General features: G+C 47.3%; 3 protein-coding genes across 5 annotated transcripts in view; 2 read left to right on the forward strand and 1 right to left on the reverse strand.

Moving 5' to 3' along the window:
• ISM2 (isthmin 2) overlaps positions 1 to 1,984 on the forward strand; it is a 38,307-nt gene extending 36,323 nt beyond the window's left edge. Inside the window, exon 7 of the transcript XR_014897382.1 lies at positions 1,969 to 1,984. The gene's annotated coding sequence lies outside the window, so the exon portion shown is untranslated. The remainder of the gene's footprint in view (positions 1 to 1,968) is intronic.
• Positions 1 to 3,127, reverse strand: part of AHSA1 (activator of HSP90 ATPase activity 1) — a 6,283-nt gene extending 3,156 nt beyond the window's left edge. The window contains exons 1-4 of the mRNA XM_085317619.1: positions 2,774 to 3,127; positions 2,032 to 2,222; positions 1,776 to 1,858; positions 1,293 to 1,410 (exon numbers count right to left, since the gene is read on the reverse strand). Coding sequence (XP_085173745.1) covers positions 1,293 to 1,410; positions 1,776 to 1,858; positions 2,032 to 2,222; positions 2,774 to 2,853 — 472 coding nt within the window. The 5' untranslated portion in view covers positions 2,854 to 3,127. The remainder of the gene's footprint in view (positions 1 to 1,292; positions 1,411 to 1,775; positions 1,859 to 2,031; positions 2,223 to 2,773) is intronic.
• A 187-nt stretch (positions 3,128 to 3,314) lies between these two features.
• VIPAS39 (VPS33B interacting protein, apical-basolateral polarity regulator, spe-39 homolog) lies at positions 3,315 to 18,081 on the forward strand. Of its 3 annotated transcripts, none has more exons than XM_085317620.1 (20): positions 3,315 to 3,387; positions 3,544 to 3,636; positions 4,176 to 4,275; positions 5,695 to 5,838; positions 6,777 to 6,815; positions 7,158 to 7,222; positions 10,213 to 10,269; positions 11,266 to 11,358; positions 12,029 to 12,062; positions 12,518 to 12,620; positions 12,705 to 12,732; positions 12,927 to 13,000; positions 13,562 to 13,637; positions 13,931 to 14,065; positions 14,616 to 14,657; positions 15,088 to 15,177; positions 15,658 to 15,744; positions 16,361 to 16,450; positions 16,787 to 16,947; positions 17,172 to 18,081. In XM_085317620.1, exons 2-20 carry the CDS (start codon positions 3,544 to 3,546, stop codon positions 17,200 to 17,202), a joined length of 1,542 nt encoding a protein of 513 aa, XP_085173746.1. In that variant the 5' UTR covers positions 3,315 to 3,387; the 3' UTR covers positions 17,203 to 18,081. The 3 variants fall into 3 exon arrangements, with proteins under 3 accessions (XP_085173746.1, XP_085173748.1, XP_085173749.1); XM_085317622.1 differs by having other exon boundaries at positions 16,787 to 16,891; XM_085317623.1 differs by lacking the exon at positions 5,695 to 5,838.
• The last annotated feature ends 1,557 nt before the right edge of the window (positions 18,082 to 19,638 follow it).

Consider the following 19,638-nt stretch of genomic DNA (forward strand, 5'->3'; position numbering starts at 1 on the left):
CAATTAATTCTTTTGTCCTCACTACTCTCCGCTGACAGCTACAGTAAGACTTGATGGTATGAACAGTCAGTAACTTCCTATTTCCAGTCTAGATATTCTTATTGCTGTCTTACACATGCTGCTCTCACATTAGTATCAAGCTTATACTTAATTTGTTTTTCTCTTTTACTCTCTAATATAAACAGTAATCACATCTCAAATACTTTTATCTTGTCGGTCTAAAGAAACCAAGCTCTTTCATTTCTTTTCAGATGGGCTCTCCAATTTTTTCAGATCATTGTAGTCATAGTTTTTAAAAATTAAAAACAAAAACAAAAAACAGCTGTATCAGTTCTGCCTTTGCCAATTTTAAAACACTTTGGTCTTTCTCCTTCCTTGTTAGCTTGTTCAAAACAGCAAAATTACATCATACAGTAGAATTTTATTAAAATGTGCACTACTGAATTCCCACCTATTACCACCTACTTATTCCAGCCCACAAGACTATATGGTTCTTTCTGAATAATATTCTCATCTTCCACTGGGAGACAGCACCTCCCAACTTTAACATTAAAAAGCTTTAAGAAACCCAAGGGTACAGAAATTTGATCCTGGAAAAACAGTGAAAAGTGGTATTTGTACTCAGCAAAACTTGAATATCTAACGTATATGGTGTAAATTGGTAAGTAGATATAAGAAGCATCTGTACCCAGATACTGTACCAGACAGCAAAGCAGAACTCAACCAAAGCATACTGATTCAACTCCCAACTGCTGGAACCAAGGAGACTTATCTCCTAAAAAATAACTCTGTTCCAGATGCTAAGATAGTTCATTCAATGAGACCTAAACTTGCAGAGCAATTTCAAATGGTTTTTCTCAAATCCAAATAGCACTAGATGCATCTTGTCTTATTAGTGTGGCAGAAGAGAAAGTAACAAAAACTAGTAAATCAGAAAACTAGACTGAAAACACCACCTTCCTAGAAACAAGCGAGTCAAAGGCCAGATTGTGCCACATGCAGTAACTGATACTGTGTGGTAGTAAATATAGATTTTACTGGCACAGCCTATATCAGTGGGCTTCAGCATATGAAAAACATGCTCAGTTTTAAAACGTGTATCAGAAACCACTGCTTATTATTGGGTTATCACTGCAGACAATGTGTACTAGAGGATCTAGATACAGAAGTGCTTCCTGTTAAACACTAACCTTTTTCAAGTCAGAAAAATAACTGCTGTCACTTAGACACCTTCCTATTGAGATAGGGATAGGATACATGTCCCAAAACACTTCTCCCTCTCAGTCACATACCAGTTTTGAGAGTGCTGATGTAAGTTTTCATTGCATCTCTTATTTTTTTTGTACCCTCTTGCTTCATCAAGGTCTTCAAGTTAGTGTCAGGCTCATCTTTAGCAAGGCTGACAAGGATCTAAATCAGAAAGACAAGCACTAGTTAACAAAGTCACACTTACAGTCCTTTTATCACTTGATTCAACATCACACTTAGGCTTTGATCTAAGCTTTCACAAGAAGTTGTGCAGTTTTATAGTTTTTCATTTCATCTTCTGTCAGCCCACTGTAAGTTATGCACCTAGCTGAGTTCATTCATGTGCTATAGCTCTCATACACCTACAAGAAAGGAATTTACTTGATAGCAATACAACACAGGTTTAAGCAGTCCCTTAACACTAAAAAGGCCCTCTACAATCGCTTTAAAAAGATAACACAGGAATCTTAGCCCTCTAAGAATTCAGTAAAGAGCAGTACAGTCACTAATATTAGTAATTGGCTTACCTCGACTTCGTCAATGTCATTTTCATCTGAGAGATTAGGAATATCTACATATCCTTTATACTTCACTCCTGTCTTTGAGGTGCCTGCAACAGCAATCATGTTGTTCAGATCAATGTTCCTTACTCTGGTTGTTCCAAGAGCAACCTTGTATTGTATCACAAGAAAATTATTTTTCTTTATTATTATTTCCTAGATGAGATAAGTGTCCCTAATCCTATACTTGAATCTGGCTGTGAAACAGGAGAATATCACTCACCAGTCCATGCCAGCTTAATAGCCCACTCATAGAAGAAGATAAGTTTCCCTTTGCGGTTGTTAATAGAGGCTTCTCCATCCAGTTTGCTCACTTCTGTCACCTCGCAGGCCCCTTCCTCACCCTCTACTCTGACAGGTAGGAGGAGAGTTTTAAGCCGTTCTGTGGACCAGTTGGACGCATCTCGCTCTGTCCTACAGAAAAAGACAAGCGTGGGGGAAAGGATTTGAGAATCTGGGGCAGGTCATGATACCTGCTTATACACAGACTACCTGTGCATCCCCCAACCCCAACCCTCACCTCCCTCTAACATTCAAACACACATAGGGCAAAGCAAAACGGTACACACACCCATCCCCAGGACCCCCTCTCAACTGAACACACACACACCCTACTGTCAGGATCCACCACCCACTAAACACACAGCTGCAGGTGTGCGGGGAGGGGGGGCACACACACCCATCCTCAGGACCCCTTCCCCCCAAACACGCACACAGACGAAGCAGGAGTTTCCCTTGCAACGCTAGCCTGCCTTTCTCCCTCGCCCCCCAAAAAATCACACCCGCACACACACACGGGTACGGAAAGAGAGCCTTCTCCCAGACACTAGCCCAGAGCCCTTCCTCCAAGCACGCACACACACGGGGCTGCGGAGGGCCTTCCCCAGGGGACAGGCCCGGACTCCCACCGGCCAGGGAGCGTCTCAGCCCCCCAGGCCAGGCCCCGCTGTGCTGCCACCGCTCACCAGTGCCAGTTGTTGACGTTGGTAGCGTCCGCCCGCTGCTCGACGATCCAGCGTGGGTCTCCCTCTCCCCACTTTGCCATCAGGATCGCCACTGCCCTGCCCGCCGCCTCCGCACCGACCGCCCGTGGAAACTGCTAGAACCGCCAGCCACCCCACCACCTCCCGGCTTCCGTCACCGGTAGGATCCCTTCCGGGGCTCTTCCCCCGCGAGCGCGGCCGACTGGGCCCTGCCTTCTTGGTTCCACGCTGCCACGAGCTAGCGCTTCCTCGCTCCGCCCACGCGTTCCCAGCAGCTCTTGCAACCGATCCCCTACGGCCAGGCCACCACGCCGCATCCCACGATCGCCCCCAGCACTGGCCAGTGACGGAAACACCACCCATAACAACTACCCACAGCGCCTTGCGCAGCCTGCTGGGACTTGTAGTTCGACCGCGGCGGGCAGGGCGATGGCGGAGCGCGCAGGGCATGTCGGTACTCGTAGTCAAAGGGCGCCGGGCCGCCGAAGTGGGGGCCGCATGAACACTACGGGTCCCGGCGTGCTTTGCGACGGCCTTGCTTCCTCCTGTGGTGCTGCGCCGTTACCGGTGCCGGTGTCTGGCGCGGGGCAGGCAAGGTGGGTGAGCCTGGGGAGGCGAACAGGCCCATGTCCAGGCTGCGGTCGTGCTCTCCTGGCTGTGCCGCCGTGGTGCTGCGGTGGGGGGGCCCGGGAGGTGGCGGTGGCGGGGCCTTCCTGTCCCCCGCCTGACCGCGCCGTGCGGTGCCGTTGCAGATGAGCAGGGCGAGGGCGGACGAGGAGGAGTACTGGCACAGCTCCAAGTTCCGAGCCTTCACCTTCGACGACGAGGATGACGAACTGTCCCAGGTAGGGCCTCTCCAACCCCTTTCTGTGCCCTCTGGGGCTACGTTACAAGTGCCGATGCGAGGTCCCGCGGGGAGCAAGGTTGCTGCCCTCGCGGCCGCCAAGCGGCGGCCCTTTTACTGGCTTTGCCTCGAAGGAGGCCATGGATGGTGGGGGTGAGGGGTGGGATGAGTCGTACTGTTGCCCACCTGGAGGTCAAGAGCTCTCGCCTCACCCCTTCATAGACAAACTGAAATCTCATTTTAAGCTATGATGATTACTCCTGCCACAGGTCACTGCATCTCTTGCTAGTTTGAGCTATTTGTGCCTGTGTGGGTGCCTGCAGCCTGTGTATCCACATCAGAACAGGAGAGGCTGCCTTTGGCTATTATACATCCACAAGCATAGAATGCCTTCTCCAGGGATGGTAGTCCTTCAGTGGCTTAGAGGCTGGAGAAGCTATTTACAAAATTCTGAGGGAGGTTGTTGGAGAAAGTAACAGGAAACAAAGAGCTCCAAGCAACATTAGTGGTCTTTATTACAAGCTCTTTCTTTGTTCGTAGCTAAAGGAATCCAAACGGGCAGTGAATAGCCTTCGGGATATTGTCGACGATGATGACGATGACCTTGAGAAGGTCAGCTGGAGTGGGGAACCTGTGGGAAGTAAGTGCAGAAGTACTCCAAGCTATCTTTGGGAGGAAGTAGGATTAAAATTACCGTTTAACTTATGCCATTTATTTGAGCCTATCTAATCCTGCCCTTCCTGTTACTTCAGATCAAGTTGTGAGCTACTTGTTTTTACCTGTGAGGATATGCTAGAAAGAGAGCAAGCAAATGACATAACTAGAAAGAAGGCAGATAAATGATGGGAGTTTACTATGTTTTTTGCAATATGTAGCTCAGCCTAGAGAAGACATTTCAAGGGTTAAAAACATTTTGATTTTCGTCATGTTCAGCTGACCTGCAGGACTGTGGGTGACATTTGCTTCACACTGCAGCCTGGTACTAATAATGCCAAGGTGGCTGGTTCGATCCCCATATGGGCCACTCGCTTGAGGGTTGGACTAGATGATCTCCAGAGGTCCCTTCCAACCTTACTGATTTTATGATTAAATAACTAAGCTACTTAAAGTTCTCTGTGCTTTGCCTTACAACACTTTGAGGAGATATTTCAAGGTTTGATGTGTATTTAAGAGCAGACTTTTCTCCCTGAAATTTGAAAGAGAATTGAAAGCATTAAGCAAATCCATTTCTAGTGATGGTGGGAGCAGGCTCTGATCTTCACAGAACGCTACTTGCTGTTCTTTGGTGTTTGTGACCCATTACTGCTATAAAAACAGTTCAGGCACTTGCTAGCCATTGAGCACCTTTCAACCAGTGAAAGCTTAAATTTGGATCATCCAGAGGACTTTCAAAGAGTCTGATCTGCCTGCTCTGTGCTGCAACTCTTCCCTATGGTTCAGGTCTTTTCTCTTCCCACCTAAGAGAAGAGAAATCACTTATTCTTTTGTTACACTACTCTGTCCTAAAGTGTATGTTCTGCAGCTGCATGAAAAGTGCAGAACTAGAACAAGAAGGAGGGAGATATATGCATTGTTGCCAGCAGCTTGTGTATTTCATAGTTGATTTGTTTCTGTGGGCAGCAAAAGTATCTTGGCTTTCCAGTGTCCACGAAGGGGTGTTCTTATGCGTCTCTAATTTGAGATAAGCAAGAGAGTCTCTGTCTTGCCTTGTACTTTTGAGAAGGAATATGATTTACCCCATAAAACAACACACAAATGTTGGATGGCATGGTTTTTTTTTTTAGTATAAAAAAATTTCACCAGTTTCACTTCTGATGAAGTGAATCATTTCTGGAGGAGAACAGGTAACTGTTTAGTAAGCAATATTATAAGATGTTAAGAGTCAGTGCACTGCATCTGATTAGTGCTGGGGGTCAAAATGTACCAGGATGTGCTACCGTAGAACTGACCAGGAGTCATACATTCCTGCCCTGCCTTAAGGTCTTTCTTTACAGACTGATTTTATTTTTCTCTGCCTTAAATGACTACAGTAGTTCTGTCTGTACATTTTGTCCGTCAGGTATCTCCTGGTCAATCAAAGAGACAGCTTCTAGCAGCGCTAGTTTCCTGGGGGGTCGAGATTCCAGCCTGCAGAAGGGCTCTTCATCCTTTATGACTTTTCCCAAACAAGCCTCTTCCTACTCCCTAAGCAGCCTATTCAAAGGTGAGCTTCCTCATACACAGTTCTTCCCTCAAGAGTCTCAAGGGGAAATCATTTTATCTTATCATTTTTCTGCTAAGTGTATTGCAGAACAGGAAAGGTCTGATCTCTGTTCAAAGGAGAGGTATATCTGCCACTAGTCAGAAATCAGGGACAGTGCTTGTCTTTTGCAGAAGAAGACAGGCTCTTGTGAAGGGGACTTTGATGATCTGGCTTCTTAAAAGCCAAATTTCATGGAATGGCTATATAGAGCATGGCACTTTACAGCTACCTATTTGCGTGACGGAAAGAAGTGGACCACAACGGGACTGTCTTGACCTATATGGCTTGCATTTGATCCTCAGTACTGTCGAGAAGACAGGCTAATTATCCTTTACTTGGAGCATAGCTGGCTGCTCTTGATGTCTGTAGCTGGTTAGCATACACAGCAGTTTGCAAGAGTTCAGCTCCGTTCGGTTCTCTTGCAGCTAGAGAACAAGCCAGCCTTTACTTTCTCTCTTTTTCTGTTTTCTGTTTTCTTTTTTTTTTCCTTTTTTTTTCTTTTTTTTTTTACCCACAGCTTTCATAGTATAGTGATAATGAAGGGCGTCAAAATCATAGCCCTGGTGAACAAAGCTTCCCTTTGCTGCTGTCGCCTAAACAGTGCTGTACCCGTGAGCCTATGTTCTGCAGTCTGTCTAGCTTCTTTTGGCCTTGGTCAAAAGAGAGCAGATAGGTGAGGGTGCCATACGGTACATATGGCCACAGACTATCTGAAAGCAGATGACTGCAAGCATGTGAGCCTCAGGTATGACAATATAGCACAAATTGCTGTACAGAGTCACTTGTTCTATACTGACATAGCTATGGCTTGCTGGCTTGTGGTCTAGAGCTGTGTTCTGTCTGCAAGAGATGTTGCTGGGAAAGAAGCAATCTCTCATGGCAGTTTCTTTTCATTTCAGGACGAAATAAACTTCCAAGTTTCCAGTCCCTTTCAGATGGTAAGTTTTGAATCTTTGCCTCATTTTGGGATGGGCATTGTTTTGTGTAAGAAGCTTTTATCCAAAGCATTTCCAAAGAAGGAGTGGTGTCATCTTCCTTATATTGCAGAAGGGGAAACTGAATCATGAGAGTCACCCAGCAAACAAGCAAAATTGGCATGATGGTTAACATATTAACCCATATATAAGTGAAGAGTGTTGGGTTTAGATCAAATTTGTATTGCCATTTGATACTTGAGTTTGGGTCTTCTACCAGGGAAACCAAAAGAGAGTGGTTTCAAAAGTGAATGTGAATCAGGATCTTGATGTGCTGCTACTCATAGTTTTGTCTTTCCTTCCCAGCCCTCTCTGACACAGGAATTAAAAACTACACCCCAGAGTTGCGCAGACCAAAAGCAGAGTACAAGGTGAGCAACCTGTGTTTGTAATGTTGAGACCAGAGCACTGCCAGAACTGCCTACTCTAAAGGTTTTGTGGGAAGTGATTAATCACTATTTCAGACTGCAGAGGGCAATGCAGGGCATAGGACAAGGAGATGCAGAATGTAGAACCAGCCTCACAGTAATTTAGGCATTCTCTGCTTGTGCCCAGGAGGAGGGAGTTTTGGTTCTATGAAAAGGGATATTAGTTTTCTTTCTTCTAATGTTTTGCCCATCAGTCTCTGTGAAAGGAATTCTTAGTAATGCCTTGCCTGTAAGCTCCTTTCATACAGAATCACAGAATGGTTGAGGTTGGAAGGGACCTCTGGAGATAATCTAGTCCAACCTCCCTGCTCAAGCAGAGTCACCTAGAGCATATAGACAAGATTGCATCCAGGCAGATTTTGAGTATCTCCAGAGAAGGAGACTCCACAACCTCTCTGGGCAACCTCTTCCAGTACATACAATCTTCCAGTGTCTATGATTCTTTCATGCTGCATTAGATGCATTGGCATCATTTATATTCCTTAAATGAAACAGGAACCTACAGCCTTCCAAATCCCGTGCTCATGAATCACRGGAACACCCTGGTCAGGGAGAGCACAAAGATGGAGTTCCATTTGGCAGGAATGTTCTCAAGGTAGGTGGTGTTAGATGCTGCCGAATCTCATGGGTTTTGGCACCCAACGGATTTCTCCTGTCCTAGCCTAGCAGATGGGAGGTTGTGATTCTCTGTCTCCAGGTTCAGCAGTAACAAGGCTGAGCCCATTCCCAATAGGCACATACGCACACACAGAGTACTAACACAGCTGTCCACAGATCAGCACAGACAGAGAACAGTGCCTTTACCAGCAGACTCATAAACATGCAGCACTCAGGCCTGATCCTGAGCCTTTTCTCTCTCTATTCAGGATCGAAGTCCACTACCATAGCATACCCACACCATATGAGTCTCTCCAGTAACTGCTCTTAGACACCCAATCTATCTGGCTTCCAGATCCCAGTCTCCTTCAGTTGCTTACTGGCACCTGGACGCTCAAGCTCTTGTTCTTTGTTGTCTCGCTCCAATTGCTAGTATTTGGATCACTCGTCCTACTCACTGGCTAAGTGAGCCTGAAGTTCACTAGCATTCACACAAACACACACACTTGGAATAGAGAGGTAACCCACACAGAGGATGATTAAAAATAAGATTTAATAAGAAAGACTGCGGTGATCAAGTGCAGGACTCATTCAGACAAGCACACCAACCTGCCACCTGTTTACACTCAACTGGCCCCCGTTATCCCTTTTTCCCTCTATTTTCCCATGCTTGTTCCTCCCAAATTTATCCTGATCCCTCCCTTTCTGTGCCTTTTGTCCTTCCCGTGAGCATCCCGTAATAAGGCTCACACATTCCAACAGTCCTCTTAAAACATCCCAAGGTTCTCTTTCCGCTTCGTCCAATATTACTCTTACACTTCTTTAGGGTTGTATGGTGTTTGGGGAGAGTTTCTTTGGTTTACTGCTATTCGCAGGTATCATAAAACGGATCATGGTTTAATCTGTCTTATTTGATGGTAGATAGAAGTAGCCAAGTCAGTGTGCTCGTTTTGCACCGATTAGGTTACTGGGATTCTTCATCCTGTCCATGGTCATCTGATTGTTACCAGATCAGTCTGTTCATGGTGATTACTCTTTGATCACTTAACCTAGCAGGCAGCATTTCCTGAAAGTGCAACAGGAGAAATAAGTATTCTATGTTCTGTCCTCCTCTCTTGCTTTCAGAAACAGTGAAGTAGGAAGGAGGGGGGTTGCACAGCTCCATAGAACAGGCAGGAGTATGTAAGTGGAGTGGAACTAAGAAAGGAAAGCTAATGTCAGCTTTGAAATGGTGTCTTGACAGTGACAGACTGAGGAACTGCCTTTTGCCAGAGGTGCAGCAGGCCACCTCAGTGCACAGGACTTTTGACACTCAGCTGTATTGTGACTTCAGTGACTCATATGCAATGGTCCCCTAATGGGAAGGGACTGGATAAGTCCTTTTTTCTCTATATCTGGGATTTTAGTAAATCTTCAATGAATTTTAAGTTCAGTATCCTTAAAGCTGCCTTTGCGTATTCCCTTTCTCTGTCTCTTTTGAGGCAAAGTGCTGTATTATGACCACATTTTCCTAGGGCCTCACATTGACTTAGATACCTGCTTGGAGTCTGAGTTCAGGCCTGGCTTGGGCCATCCATTATCCAGTGCTTCCAGATCCTAGTGTCTTTGAGGGAAGAACTTTGCTAACTACAGCATCTGTAGCATATCTGAGCATTATCTGAGGATAGCCTAGCTACAGGCTTCAGTGTTATTGTCACATTTGACTAGTCCTGTATGAGTCCCCAAGCACTTACCTAAGGCTGCTGGCCTTGTATTCTCCACAGTGCTGTGAAATGCTCACCAGGAGATGTATGTCTGTGCTGTGGTAAGAAACTGAATCCTTCTCTCTCAGTTCTAGGCTGTCAATTTTGCATGTGTTTTATTTGTCCTTCTGAAACTAACCTTAGAGCTTTAATTTGCAAGGAGGTTACCTTGTTGAAATGCACTTCCTGCAAAGGATATGGTGGTGAACCTTACCCAATCAATAGAAAGACTCTTCTTTGACCTCTCAGCCTCTAGTATTCTCCACCAGCAAGCAGACTTTCAGTGCACAGCATTCCCATCTGAAGACTCTGAAGATGCATCCTCCTAATAATCTCCCTGCAGCAGCTGAATGAGAAGTCCAAGAAGCAACACCTGGGCCTAAACCTCCTCTGCGCAGAGTGCCCTTTGGGTACTTCAGGACAGTGTCCTTGAGTGGCTGGGTTTGGTTGTCCTGTCAACAGACTGTAGCCATCGCTCTGGTCCAACACAAGTGAAAGCCAGCTTGGAGCCTGTTAGAGTAATCAGGCCTCTGGAGGCTCAAAATAAATAATTAAATAAATAAAATAAAATTTATTTATTTATTTTTGTGACAGGATTACAGTAATGTCTGGAACCCCAAAGATACTGTCAGGCGAATGCAGAGGGGCAAGGTAAGGAACTTTCTCTTCTACCTGCTTGCCAGAGAGGAGGTTGGGTGCTCTCAAACTGCCTTATACTTTCTTTGTGCTTCTGGCTGTGTCCAGGAGCAGGAAGGGGATCCCTGTTGATTGCAGCACTTACCAGGGTGTGTGCTGTGCCTGTCTATTGCATTGCCAGGTGACAGCACTGAAATCACCCTAGATCATGAGCAGTAGGAGACCTGCAGAGTTTCTTGGGTTGTTACTTAGGTTTCCCCCTCAGCTAGGCTCTGACAGAAGGTATCTATACAGCTGTGTTCTTCCCTGCCCTTTTCACTCTCTGAGCCTAAGGAAAAAGTACGAGACTGTGGGACTTCCTGCCATAGTTGATGGCAAATGGAGGGAGGAAGACAAACAATCTTTATTACACTGGAGCTGTAATCATAGTCTCAGCTGCCTTAGACTTTGCAGCAAGCACACAAGGAGCTTTGTACAGAGGCAGCCACCATAGCCCTGTAGAGTTGCTGTTGAAGCTACCTCTCCTTACCAGCTGCCATACAGTTTTATTCTGCATGTGTCTCCTCAAATGGGGCAGGTGGACCAAAGGCTGAGATAGACCACAATTACGGGGTAAGAGGAAGGAAGTAAAAAGTTCCACAACTCCAATTTTCTCATCTCCTCTATGGCCCTGCAGAGTTCCTTCCTCCTGGTAGCTGGTAGTTTGTGGTGTGCAAGGAATCTGGCCTTATTACAAGGGCGCTTGGGAGAACTCTTCCTGTACAATGTTTGCTGTCCTAGGCCAGGCAGTAGTGACAGCTAATTCTGCAACCCCTGTGGACAGATTCCCAGGGATCATGCAGTGCATGGTTTCAACTGATGAAAAGTTCGCCAGTGGATGGGAGGACAGTTATTCGTGTTGCTGAAAGGCTGTGCTGAAAGGGGAAAGAATGGGTAGGATCTTGGGGCTTAGTTCAGCCTGGGGACTTGCCTGATCCCCTATATACCATCTTTTACCTCCTCCGTCTCTAGGTCTGCTCTCTAGAGAGATTCCGCTCCTTACAGGACAAGCTGGTGCTCTTGGATGAAGCTGTGGCAGGGCATGATGGGAACGTCATTACAGCTGTGAGTCCTGCTGGGGCCATATACATTTAGGGCTAGGCCTTCCTCAGTGACCCCACAGATGGGTCTTGTGTGAATGCCATCAACTGACCATTTAATCTTGCAAGATGAAGGATTGTTTTTTGCTTAAAACCAAGAAGTTACCAGAGTGTCAAAGTTAAAGCTTGGGAAGCTACATATTCCTACTGGTTTTCCTGCCACTTCACAGAGTTCCCATCAATTGATGACAAGGAACCTGATCCCTCAGCTTTCTAGATCTCTGCAGTGAGTTCTTGAAGGCCAAGGTTTAATCTGCTTATTGCAGCACAGAATACTTAAGGGATTTCTCCAGCTTATCTGGCTTCCAGAGCATCATGCAGTTAATGGGGCAGGCTGTGTCAGAGCATCCCTAATCCAGGTCTTTTAAGACCTTCAATCTCCCAAGTAAAGCTTTTTCTTTGCAAAACTTGATGTCATTTATCAAAGCTTTAGAGAATCCAGGCAGCTGTGACCCTGGCTCATTGCTTGCCCGGTGTCCAGTAAGCAGCAGAATTCACTTCAGTGCTGTAAGAGTTGTACCTTCAGAAGGCCTTTACAAAAGCTTCCCCAGGCCTTGACCAGTTCAGTGTCTGTCTGTTTTAATTCTGGTGAAGATTGATCTCTTCAGCTGAAGGCTGCCTCTCTGTGCTCACAGGTCCTGATATTCCTGAAACAGACACTAAGGAAAGGTAAGCATGACCACAGTCAAGGTTTCTATGGTGTGTTTCGGTTAAAGGCAGAGGCACTGGTTCTCCCACAGACTACAAGTTGAGAAAAGAAAGCAGTTAGGGCATTGCTACTTTACTGAGCATGAAATGTCTGTGAGTGCAGTGCATGTAAAAAGTGAGGGACGTGATGAAGCCCAGGAAGGCCCCAAAGAGGAGCTTTAAGCACTGGTAGGTGGTAGCAGTAATGGGGTGAATGAGAATAAATCAGGAGGGATTGCAAGCTGCTGTGAATTCAGATGGCAGCCTGGTGAATGGAACACTTCTGTCTCTAGGTTTCTAGGGCTGTGCTTTGAGGAGGGATGGGGTTGCTGGATTCCGGTAGTGGCTTGCAGCTCTGTGCACTGTACATAGCTCCCTCTGTGGCTCATTGATGCTAACTTGCTTTACCCCTATGCATGTATCCCTCTCCCCCATAGAGATCTTGTTTCGGGAGTTGGAGGTGCGGCAAGTGGCCCTGTGTCATCTGATCCATTTCCTCAAAGAGATGGGTGAGCAGAAGTTGCTTCTGGATCTGTTCAGGTGAGGCTCTTGCCCAGTCCTGTGGCAGGGCTGAGTGTGCTACTAGGAAGTTGCCCCAGAACTAATGCTCCTTCCCTTTTATAGGTTTCTGGACAGGACTGAGGAAGTTGCAGTGAGTATTCCCAGGAGCTGAAGCTCTCCTTCCTCATTCAGGAGGGAGCATGGAGTATGGGAAGGGCAGGGAGAGGCTAGCAGCAGGGTGTCTGGTAGCCAGAGGAGAGCTTGGCATCCTGGTTCTGCACTCTGGAATCCTGTACCTCCCAAGCCCATGAGAACAGACTGTCCTTGTCTTCCCTCTTTCTCCAGCTGTCCCAGTACCAGGAGCATTTGAACATCCAGGATGTAGAAAAACGAAGGGAGTTTCTGAAAGACTGCATTAGGTAAGAAAAAAATGCAAGAGAATGGGTGAGATGTAGCTGCTTAACAGAAGATGGTAATAAAGAAAATGAGACCCCTTTCCCAGTGCTGTGCTGCAGCTTATGTAGCTCAAGAGCTGATGTTGATTTTGTATTGGGGTGAGTGGGGTATTGTGAGATGCAATGTAAATCAGAGAAGAATTTAGGATGATTACTGCTTCATCATCTTTTGCTGCTTATTTGGGGGCAGAGATGCTTCAGGGATCTTCTGAGCACTGACCCTTCAGGTTGTGAAGGGTGAAAGCTTGGGTGCCTGAGCACTTAAGGAATCGTTAGTGTCAGCTTTAGGTTGTCCTTTGAGGGGTGCCAAATAATTTCTCTTTCTCTGGAGCTCATGTGGGAGAAAGACAGGAAGGGTGGTCAGTGGGGTTGGGGGTTGGTGAGGCAGGAGATTGAGTACCTACTAGCCCCTCTCAGGTTGGGGATAAAGGGATGTATTCCTTGCCACATCCCTGTACATGGGGAGCACACTTAGCTATACTGTGTTAAGAGCTGCTGACAGTGTCTTCCTCTGTGTTTGACTAGGCTGCCTTTTTCAGCTGATGATACATCTCACATCCAAGACCATTATACCCTGCTGGAGAGACAGATAATCATTGAGGTACGAAATCCTTCTCACTGGTCAGGAAATGACTGGGGTTTGGCTGTGAGGTCCCTATCCGTCCCTAGTTCACAGCACTTTTTATCTAACTAGCCTGCCCTTACTAGTATAATTTAAATACCATCCAAGCTGCAGGGCCAGGCACATGTATGAAATACTAGACCTGAGATTTTATGGCCTGTTTGGGGTGTGCTTGTGCATCACTTGCACGACACTCTCTCCAGGTCTCTGCCCCACAGCTAGATCAGGCAGCTGCCTTGATTCATGCTCGCCCTCTCTCTCTGCTTTTCCAGGCCAATGATCGGCACTTAGAGACAGCTGGGCAGTCAGAGATATTTCGGAAATATCCTCGCAAGGCCTCGATTCTCAACATGCCACTGGTGACCACTCTCTTCTACTCCTGTTTCTACCACTACACAGAGGCTGAGGTGAGGACAATGTGGGAGATGACATCTCATCCCTGTAGCCCTTAGCACATAGAATGCTTAAGCTTAGCATGTTAGTGAAAGAAGCAAGTCATGTTTTCATCCTCTAGTTAGACCTAGAGGACACAGCTTCCCTTGACCATCCAGGACTGATTTGGAGTTTTCTCCTGTACTCTGAGACAGGACATTCAGCCTGGGTGTGTTGGGAATTACCTAAAAGCAATCACTGTCTTGTACTTCTGCTTCCAAGGAGCCAGAATTGGCCCTTGATCCCCTGAGCCTAAGGTATGTGATAATGGTCTCAGAAGTGCTGGAGGTTCCACAGTTTGAGGATGTAGAAAGAACCAAACTGGAGAGCTAATGGGGTGGAATAGTTGCTCTTCCTTCTGCCAGCTGTTTCCTCTTATGGCACTGGTAGGAGCAACAAGCAGTGAAGACTTCTGTGAATGGGAGATCTACCCTGTGTGAGGCAAGTGCTTTACTACAGAAGGTATCTGAACCTCTTTCTTGACCTCGCATGCCAAATTTGCGCTGACTTGTCTACTCTCTTTAGGGGACGTTCAGCAGCCCGAGCAACCTGAAGAAAACATTTAAGGTATGGGACCCTCTATGACTGCTGTCCTGATGTTGTGGCAGCACCAGCTGAAAATGTAGGCAGCCAAGTTGAGTTAGCAAGGAGGCTGAGCGAGGGGGGTTTGAAGGGCTCAGCACTGAGATGAGGAGGGTAGTGCTGCATTCTCCTGAAGCAGAGCAATTCTGGAGCCTCTGAAATGCAAATGGGAGCTGTGCAGAGGCTTCATTGTCCCACTGAGCAGGGGCCAGCACAGCCTGGCTGCAGCAGCACTTGCAAATTCCTATCTCATGCCTTTTGCAAGTGCTGGCCCTGGCCTTACACAGCACCTTCGCTCCTTGCCTGGCTGTGGGCACAGGTCCTGCCAGGGTCAGAAGCCGGTGACATTCCTTTCCGTCCTGCAGAGACCCTCTGAGCTGTGCTATTGCTCTGACTGCAGCTGTCTGCCTTGCAGATTCCTGATAAGCAGTACGTGTTGACTGCCCTGGCTGCACGGGCCAAGCTGCGAGCTTGGAATGATGTTGATGCCCTCTTTACCACCAAGGTGAGCTGGGGAAGGACTTGCTGGGAGCTCAATTCCCAGGCTGATACCCAGTGCTGATACTTTGCTTGCTATGCAGGTTGGTTTTATTTCAGTGGGGCCCACTGCATCTCTGCCGCAGGAGGTTGCAGTGAGTTCCTTATAGGGCAGCTTTCCCTGCATAAGAGCTCTGCTGGGCCTGGCTCAGCCCTAGCAACTGGGTCAGGGAGAAGGGCTGCCCTCATGCCTAGTTTGTAAAGGGTTCATTGCCAGCCTGAACCCAGTCACTGAATGAAGAGCTCTGCCAACAGTGTATGTGGTTACAGGTGGGAAATCTTGCCAGCAGCTGGAGAGAGACCTTTTCCCCCCTTCATTAAGAGCAAAAAGTCTCTTTCTTCCAGCCTTAATCTATGACAACCCTGTTCTCTGCTTTTCTGCCTCTTCTGGCAGTGTGGCTGGAGGGATTACCCTTAGAGTTAATGCTGGGTTTGGCTCTGTTTTCAGAACTGGCTGGGCTATACCAAGAAAAAGGCACCCATTGGCTTCCACCGAGTGGTGGAGATCTTGCAGAGGAACAGTGCTCCTGTGCAGGTGAGGAAGGAACTGCTGTGCTCAAGGTCAGATGTCCCTTTAGGTCACCAAGCCCTATCTCAGGCTGTCTTACAGCCTCTTGGCTCGACCTCTTGGGCCATTAACAGAGGCCACTGCCTGTGTCCTGCTCTTCACTGGGATTTGGTGCATGACTGATTCCCCAAATGAGCTGCCTCACAGCTGACTGGCTCTGCCTTTGGGGCACAGCATTCAGCTGAGCCAGCTAGTGACCCACATGTCAACAGAAAGTGTAAATAGACATGAAAGCTGGGTCCTAGCTGACTGCAAGAAGGACAGCAGGTGTAAGGGAGTCTGGGAGCACTCTCCACACAGTGCGTTGCCACCCTTGTTTGCTACATTTAACTTTCACGCTTGATCAATCTGGCCGTGGCTAACTTGATACACAGGAGTGAAGTAGCTTAGGACTAGAGTCTTTGTGAGCAAAGCTTTAGTGCCTCCATGGTCCTGAGCAGATTTATCCTGGTCAGTTGTTGTCTTAGGGTGGAATGGGTCAAGTCTGTGATAACCAGCAATCTTAAAAAGATGTTGTGGTTGGAGTGAGAGAGTGAGGCAGGAGGTGCTAGCAGAAGTGAGCTGACACACCCTTCCCTTGCAGGTGCTGCAGGAGTATGTGCGCCTGGTGGAGGATGTGGAGACACGGTTAAACCTTGCCACCAAGTACAAGTGCCATGATGTTGTCATTGATGTGAGTCCCTGCTGTGTGTATGAAGAGGAAGGATGARAGCCTGCTTTTCCTCCCTGTCTTTTCTTTGTCTCTCTCTTTCTTTCCTTCCGTGTGCCTGGTGTGGTTTTCTTATCTCTATGAGCTTGGAACATTATGGTCAGTGGAAGCCAACTGAACCAGGAGAGCAGTCCCTAGGGTTTGTGCTGTGCCCAGGCCAGATCTGCACAGTCAGCCAAAGTTGTTGATGGAAATTTGAGGGTGGGATTGAAGAGTGACTCATTTTCATCTGCAGGGCACCATCCCACTGTGCAAGTGTCCCCTTCGCTCATCTGGGCTCTGATTTTGCTCTTTATCTAGACATACAGAGATCTAAAAGATCGTATCCAGCTGGCAGCGTATAGATGCAAAGTAGAGCGGGGCTCTGCAGAAGAAGAGAAGATAGACAGCATTCTCAACAATATGGTGAGAAACCCTGCTTTATTTTCTAGACACCTTCGTCAGAGACAGGCGTATGTTGGGTGAGTAGTAAGGGTGTGGCTATTCCACATCCTTTTCTCCCTGCTAGGAAAATAATGTTATGTTTGGAGTTGCATTCAGCATAGGAATGAAGGATGAAAGTGATAGAAATTACACTTTATGGTTATATTTGTGCTTTTTGGGGTGTGGGGCCCACTAACTTGGCTCTGAAGGGATCTATAGTAAACCCTGATGCTAGTCATGTTCTGTTCTGCCTCTCTTTTAGCAAATCCGATGGAAGAACTGAGCACCTATGAAGCAGCCCACTTGGCCATTGCCTTGCCAGTGAGAGAGGAAACCATGAAACCTGGTCCAGTGCCAACAGAGCAACTCTGTTACTTGTCATTGCATGGTTAATATCAGTCAGTGACAGTGGGTGCCTGTGGCTTGTGGGACAGGCATTTGGGCTGGCTGAAGGCAGCTACTCCAGTGTAGACAGTGAAACATGGTACTGATCCACCAGGGTTGATTCTTTTTGGAATCTGAGTCTCTTTGACTTGGCTGTAAGCCAGGCATGGCTTGTGTTTGCAGATGGCAGTCACTGGCACAGCAGGGTTATATTTGCTCTGTGTGGTGTCTGGGCTTATTCTAGCAAGAGGAACAGGTCAGTCACACTCATGGGTCTCTCCAACAGACAATGTTGACCAGTCCCTATAGCACTCCCAGCTGACTTGGGCATCATCATCCATGGCTGTGTCCAGAGTAAAGCCTACAAGGCTGTACTCTCCCCACCTCAAAGAGCATGACAGGGGAAAGAACCAGCTGTACCGTAAAACCCACTTTTCTTTTTTGTTGGTTTGTTCTTACTCATCCCAAGAAAAGAGGTGTGTGAACTCCTGAGAGCAAAGGCAACAGCGTCTGCCAATATCTCCGTGCTGGTACTCAGCAAGTTCCCTTGTCAGGGAAGAGTAGGCACCTGGTTGGAGCTGGTCAGAGCCTTGCTGGGTTGGGCAAAGACCAAGCAGGGACTCCTTTCATTAGGCACAAACCTGCTGGACCCAGCAGCTCTTTTTTCTGAGAGTGTTATACCAGGAAGGATTGAACTGCACCTTCTCAGAAACATGACTCCTCAGCAACTGTTGGCTTCACCCTTCCAGACGTCACTTCATTCCGTAAATAAAGCTGTCTCTTTCTCCTTGGGTTGTTTATTTCCTTCCCATACTGAGCACTTTGTCACTGTGAGCGCTGATCCTGAGCAATTCATCACACTTTCTACAGGGTGAGTAGGGAGGGTGTTTTCTCATGTCCTGAAAAGCGCAATGAGTATGACCAGGAAGTGGCTTTGCCTGCAGCAGTACCTTATTTCACACCTTCGATGCTATCAGCACGGATGGGTATAGTTAAATATTGCAGGGCACTTTGCTGCCCTAGGGATGGTCACATGGAGTTGAAGGTTATGTATGAAAATGATGTACTTTCATGGGGGCAAGGCTGAGCTCCAGGATGCCTGCTGCACTGTGTACAAAATGCAATCTCAATTTGTTAAAATGACGTTTGCTGTCAGGCTTAAACCATGCATCCCAGACTGGGACATTGCTTAGCTGTAGGATTTGGAATGGTGTCAGTGGCTGGAGTTTGTGTCAAGGAGTACCAACTGGAGAAGCTGAATGTGTTCATGGAGGAATCTGGTGGAACCCAAATATCTTTTTCTGTGTTCTGAAAAATGGGGTCTTCAAGCCAGCAGAAAAAATCAAGGGTTGCTGGAGTTAATTTGATCCTCATGTGTGATTGATTTGAGTGACAGAATGCTCCAGGGGATGTTGTTTGGGCTCTGGAAGGAATGGAGCTCCTGGTTCTCATGGCATAAAGCTGAGATTCTACTGAGGCACCTGATAACCAAGTGCTCGCCATGGCAACAGCACTGTTTGGGCTGCATTGTCTGGGTGTCCATGGGGGAGCTTGGAGTCTGGAGAACAAGTGCCTGGGGCTTGCTGCCCTCACAGGCAGTGCCAGCTCCTGCTGCAACATTACTGTCAGGGCACACGAACAGGGACAGAAGCTGAGCAAAGAAGCTTGTTCAGGTTGCTCTTGTTCCTCACATTGATTGTGGTACCACGGGCATCAGGGGGCTGCAGGTCAAGAACAGTTGCAGGAGACAGGACACCCACTTAGACTGGATAATTGAATCCGCTGGACTCTTCCTCCCTGGCTCAAGCTTGACTGAGGATGTTTCAGCCTTATTGGTGCCTTTTGCCCCATGGGAACCACACCTGGGTTGGGTGAGCTGCAGAAAGCAGGAAGCAGTCTGTTTTGTTTACTCTCTCTCCATGTCTAGTGCAGGTTTGTGATATACTTAACAGTTCTGTAGTCTCAGGGACAGAAGCAATTCAGATAGTTCAGCAGTGCCCTGCTCCAGTCAAGAGCGCTGTATGTTTACCTCATGTCAGGCTAAAAAACAGGTAGGGCTAGGAGACCCTACCTCTAAACCCCCAGCACTCTTGCTGACTGAAATACCAGCTCCCCAGCACAGAAGGAAATCTGGTTTCACTGGGCACATAGAGCTTTGTGGACTGTCCATAACCACTGTCTTCTTGTGGCAACTGCCTTGTACCCCCATAAGCGTCCCTGTAGTTCACGTGAAGCAGTAACACAGGTACCAGATGGGGTCCTTGCAACTGGTTGCTGCTGAGCTGACTGTGCCAAGGAATAGGGACTTCTACAGCAAATGAGGGAAGGTGAAGGAGCTGATGGAT

This window comes from Rhea americana, unplaced genomic scaffold (genome assembly GCF_003343005.1).
Source record: "Rhea americana isolate MKP2758 unplaced genomic scaffold, rheAme1 scaffold_5, whole genome shotgun sequence".
Taxonomy (NCBI): Eukaryota; Metazoa; Chordata; class Aves; order Rheiformes; family Rheidae; genus Rhea; species Rhea americana.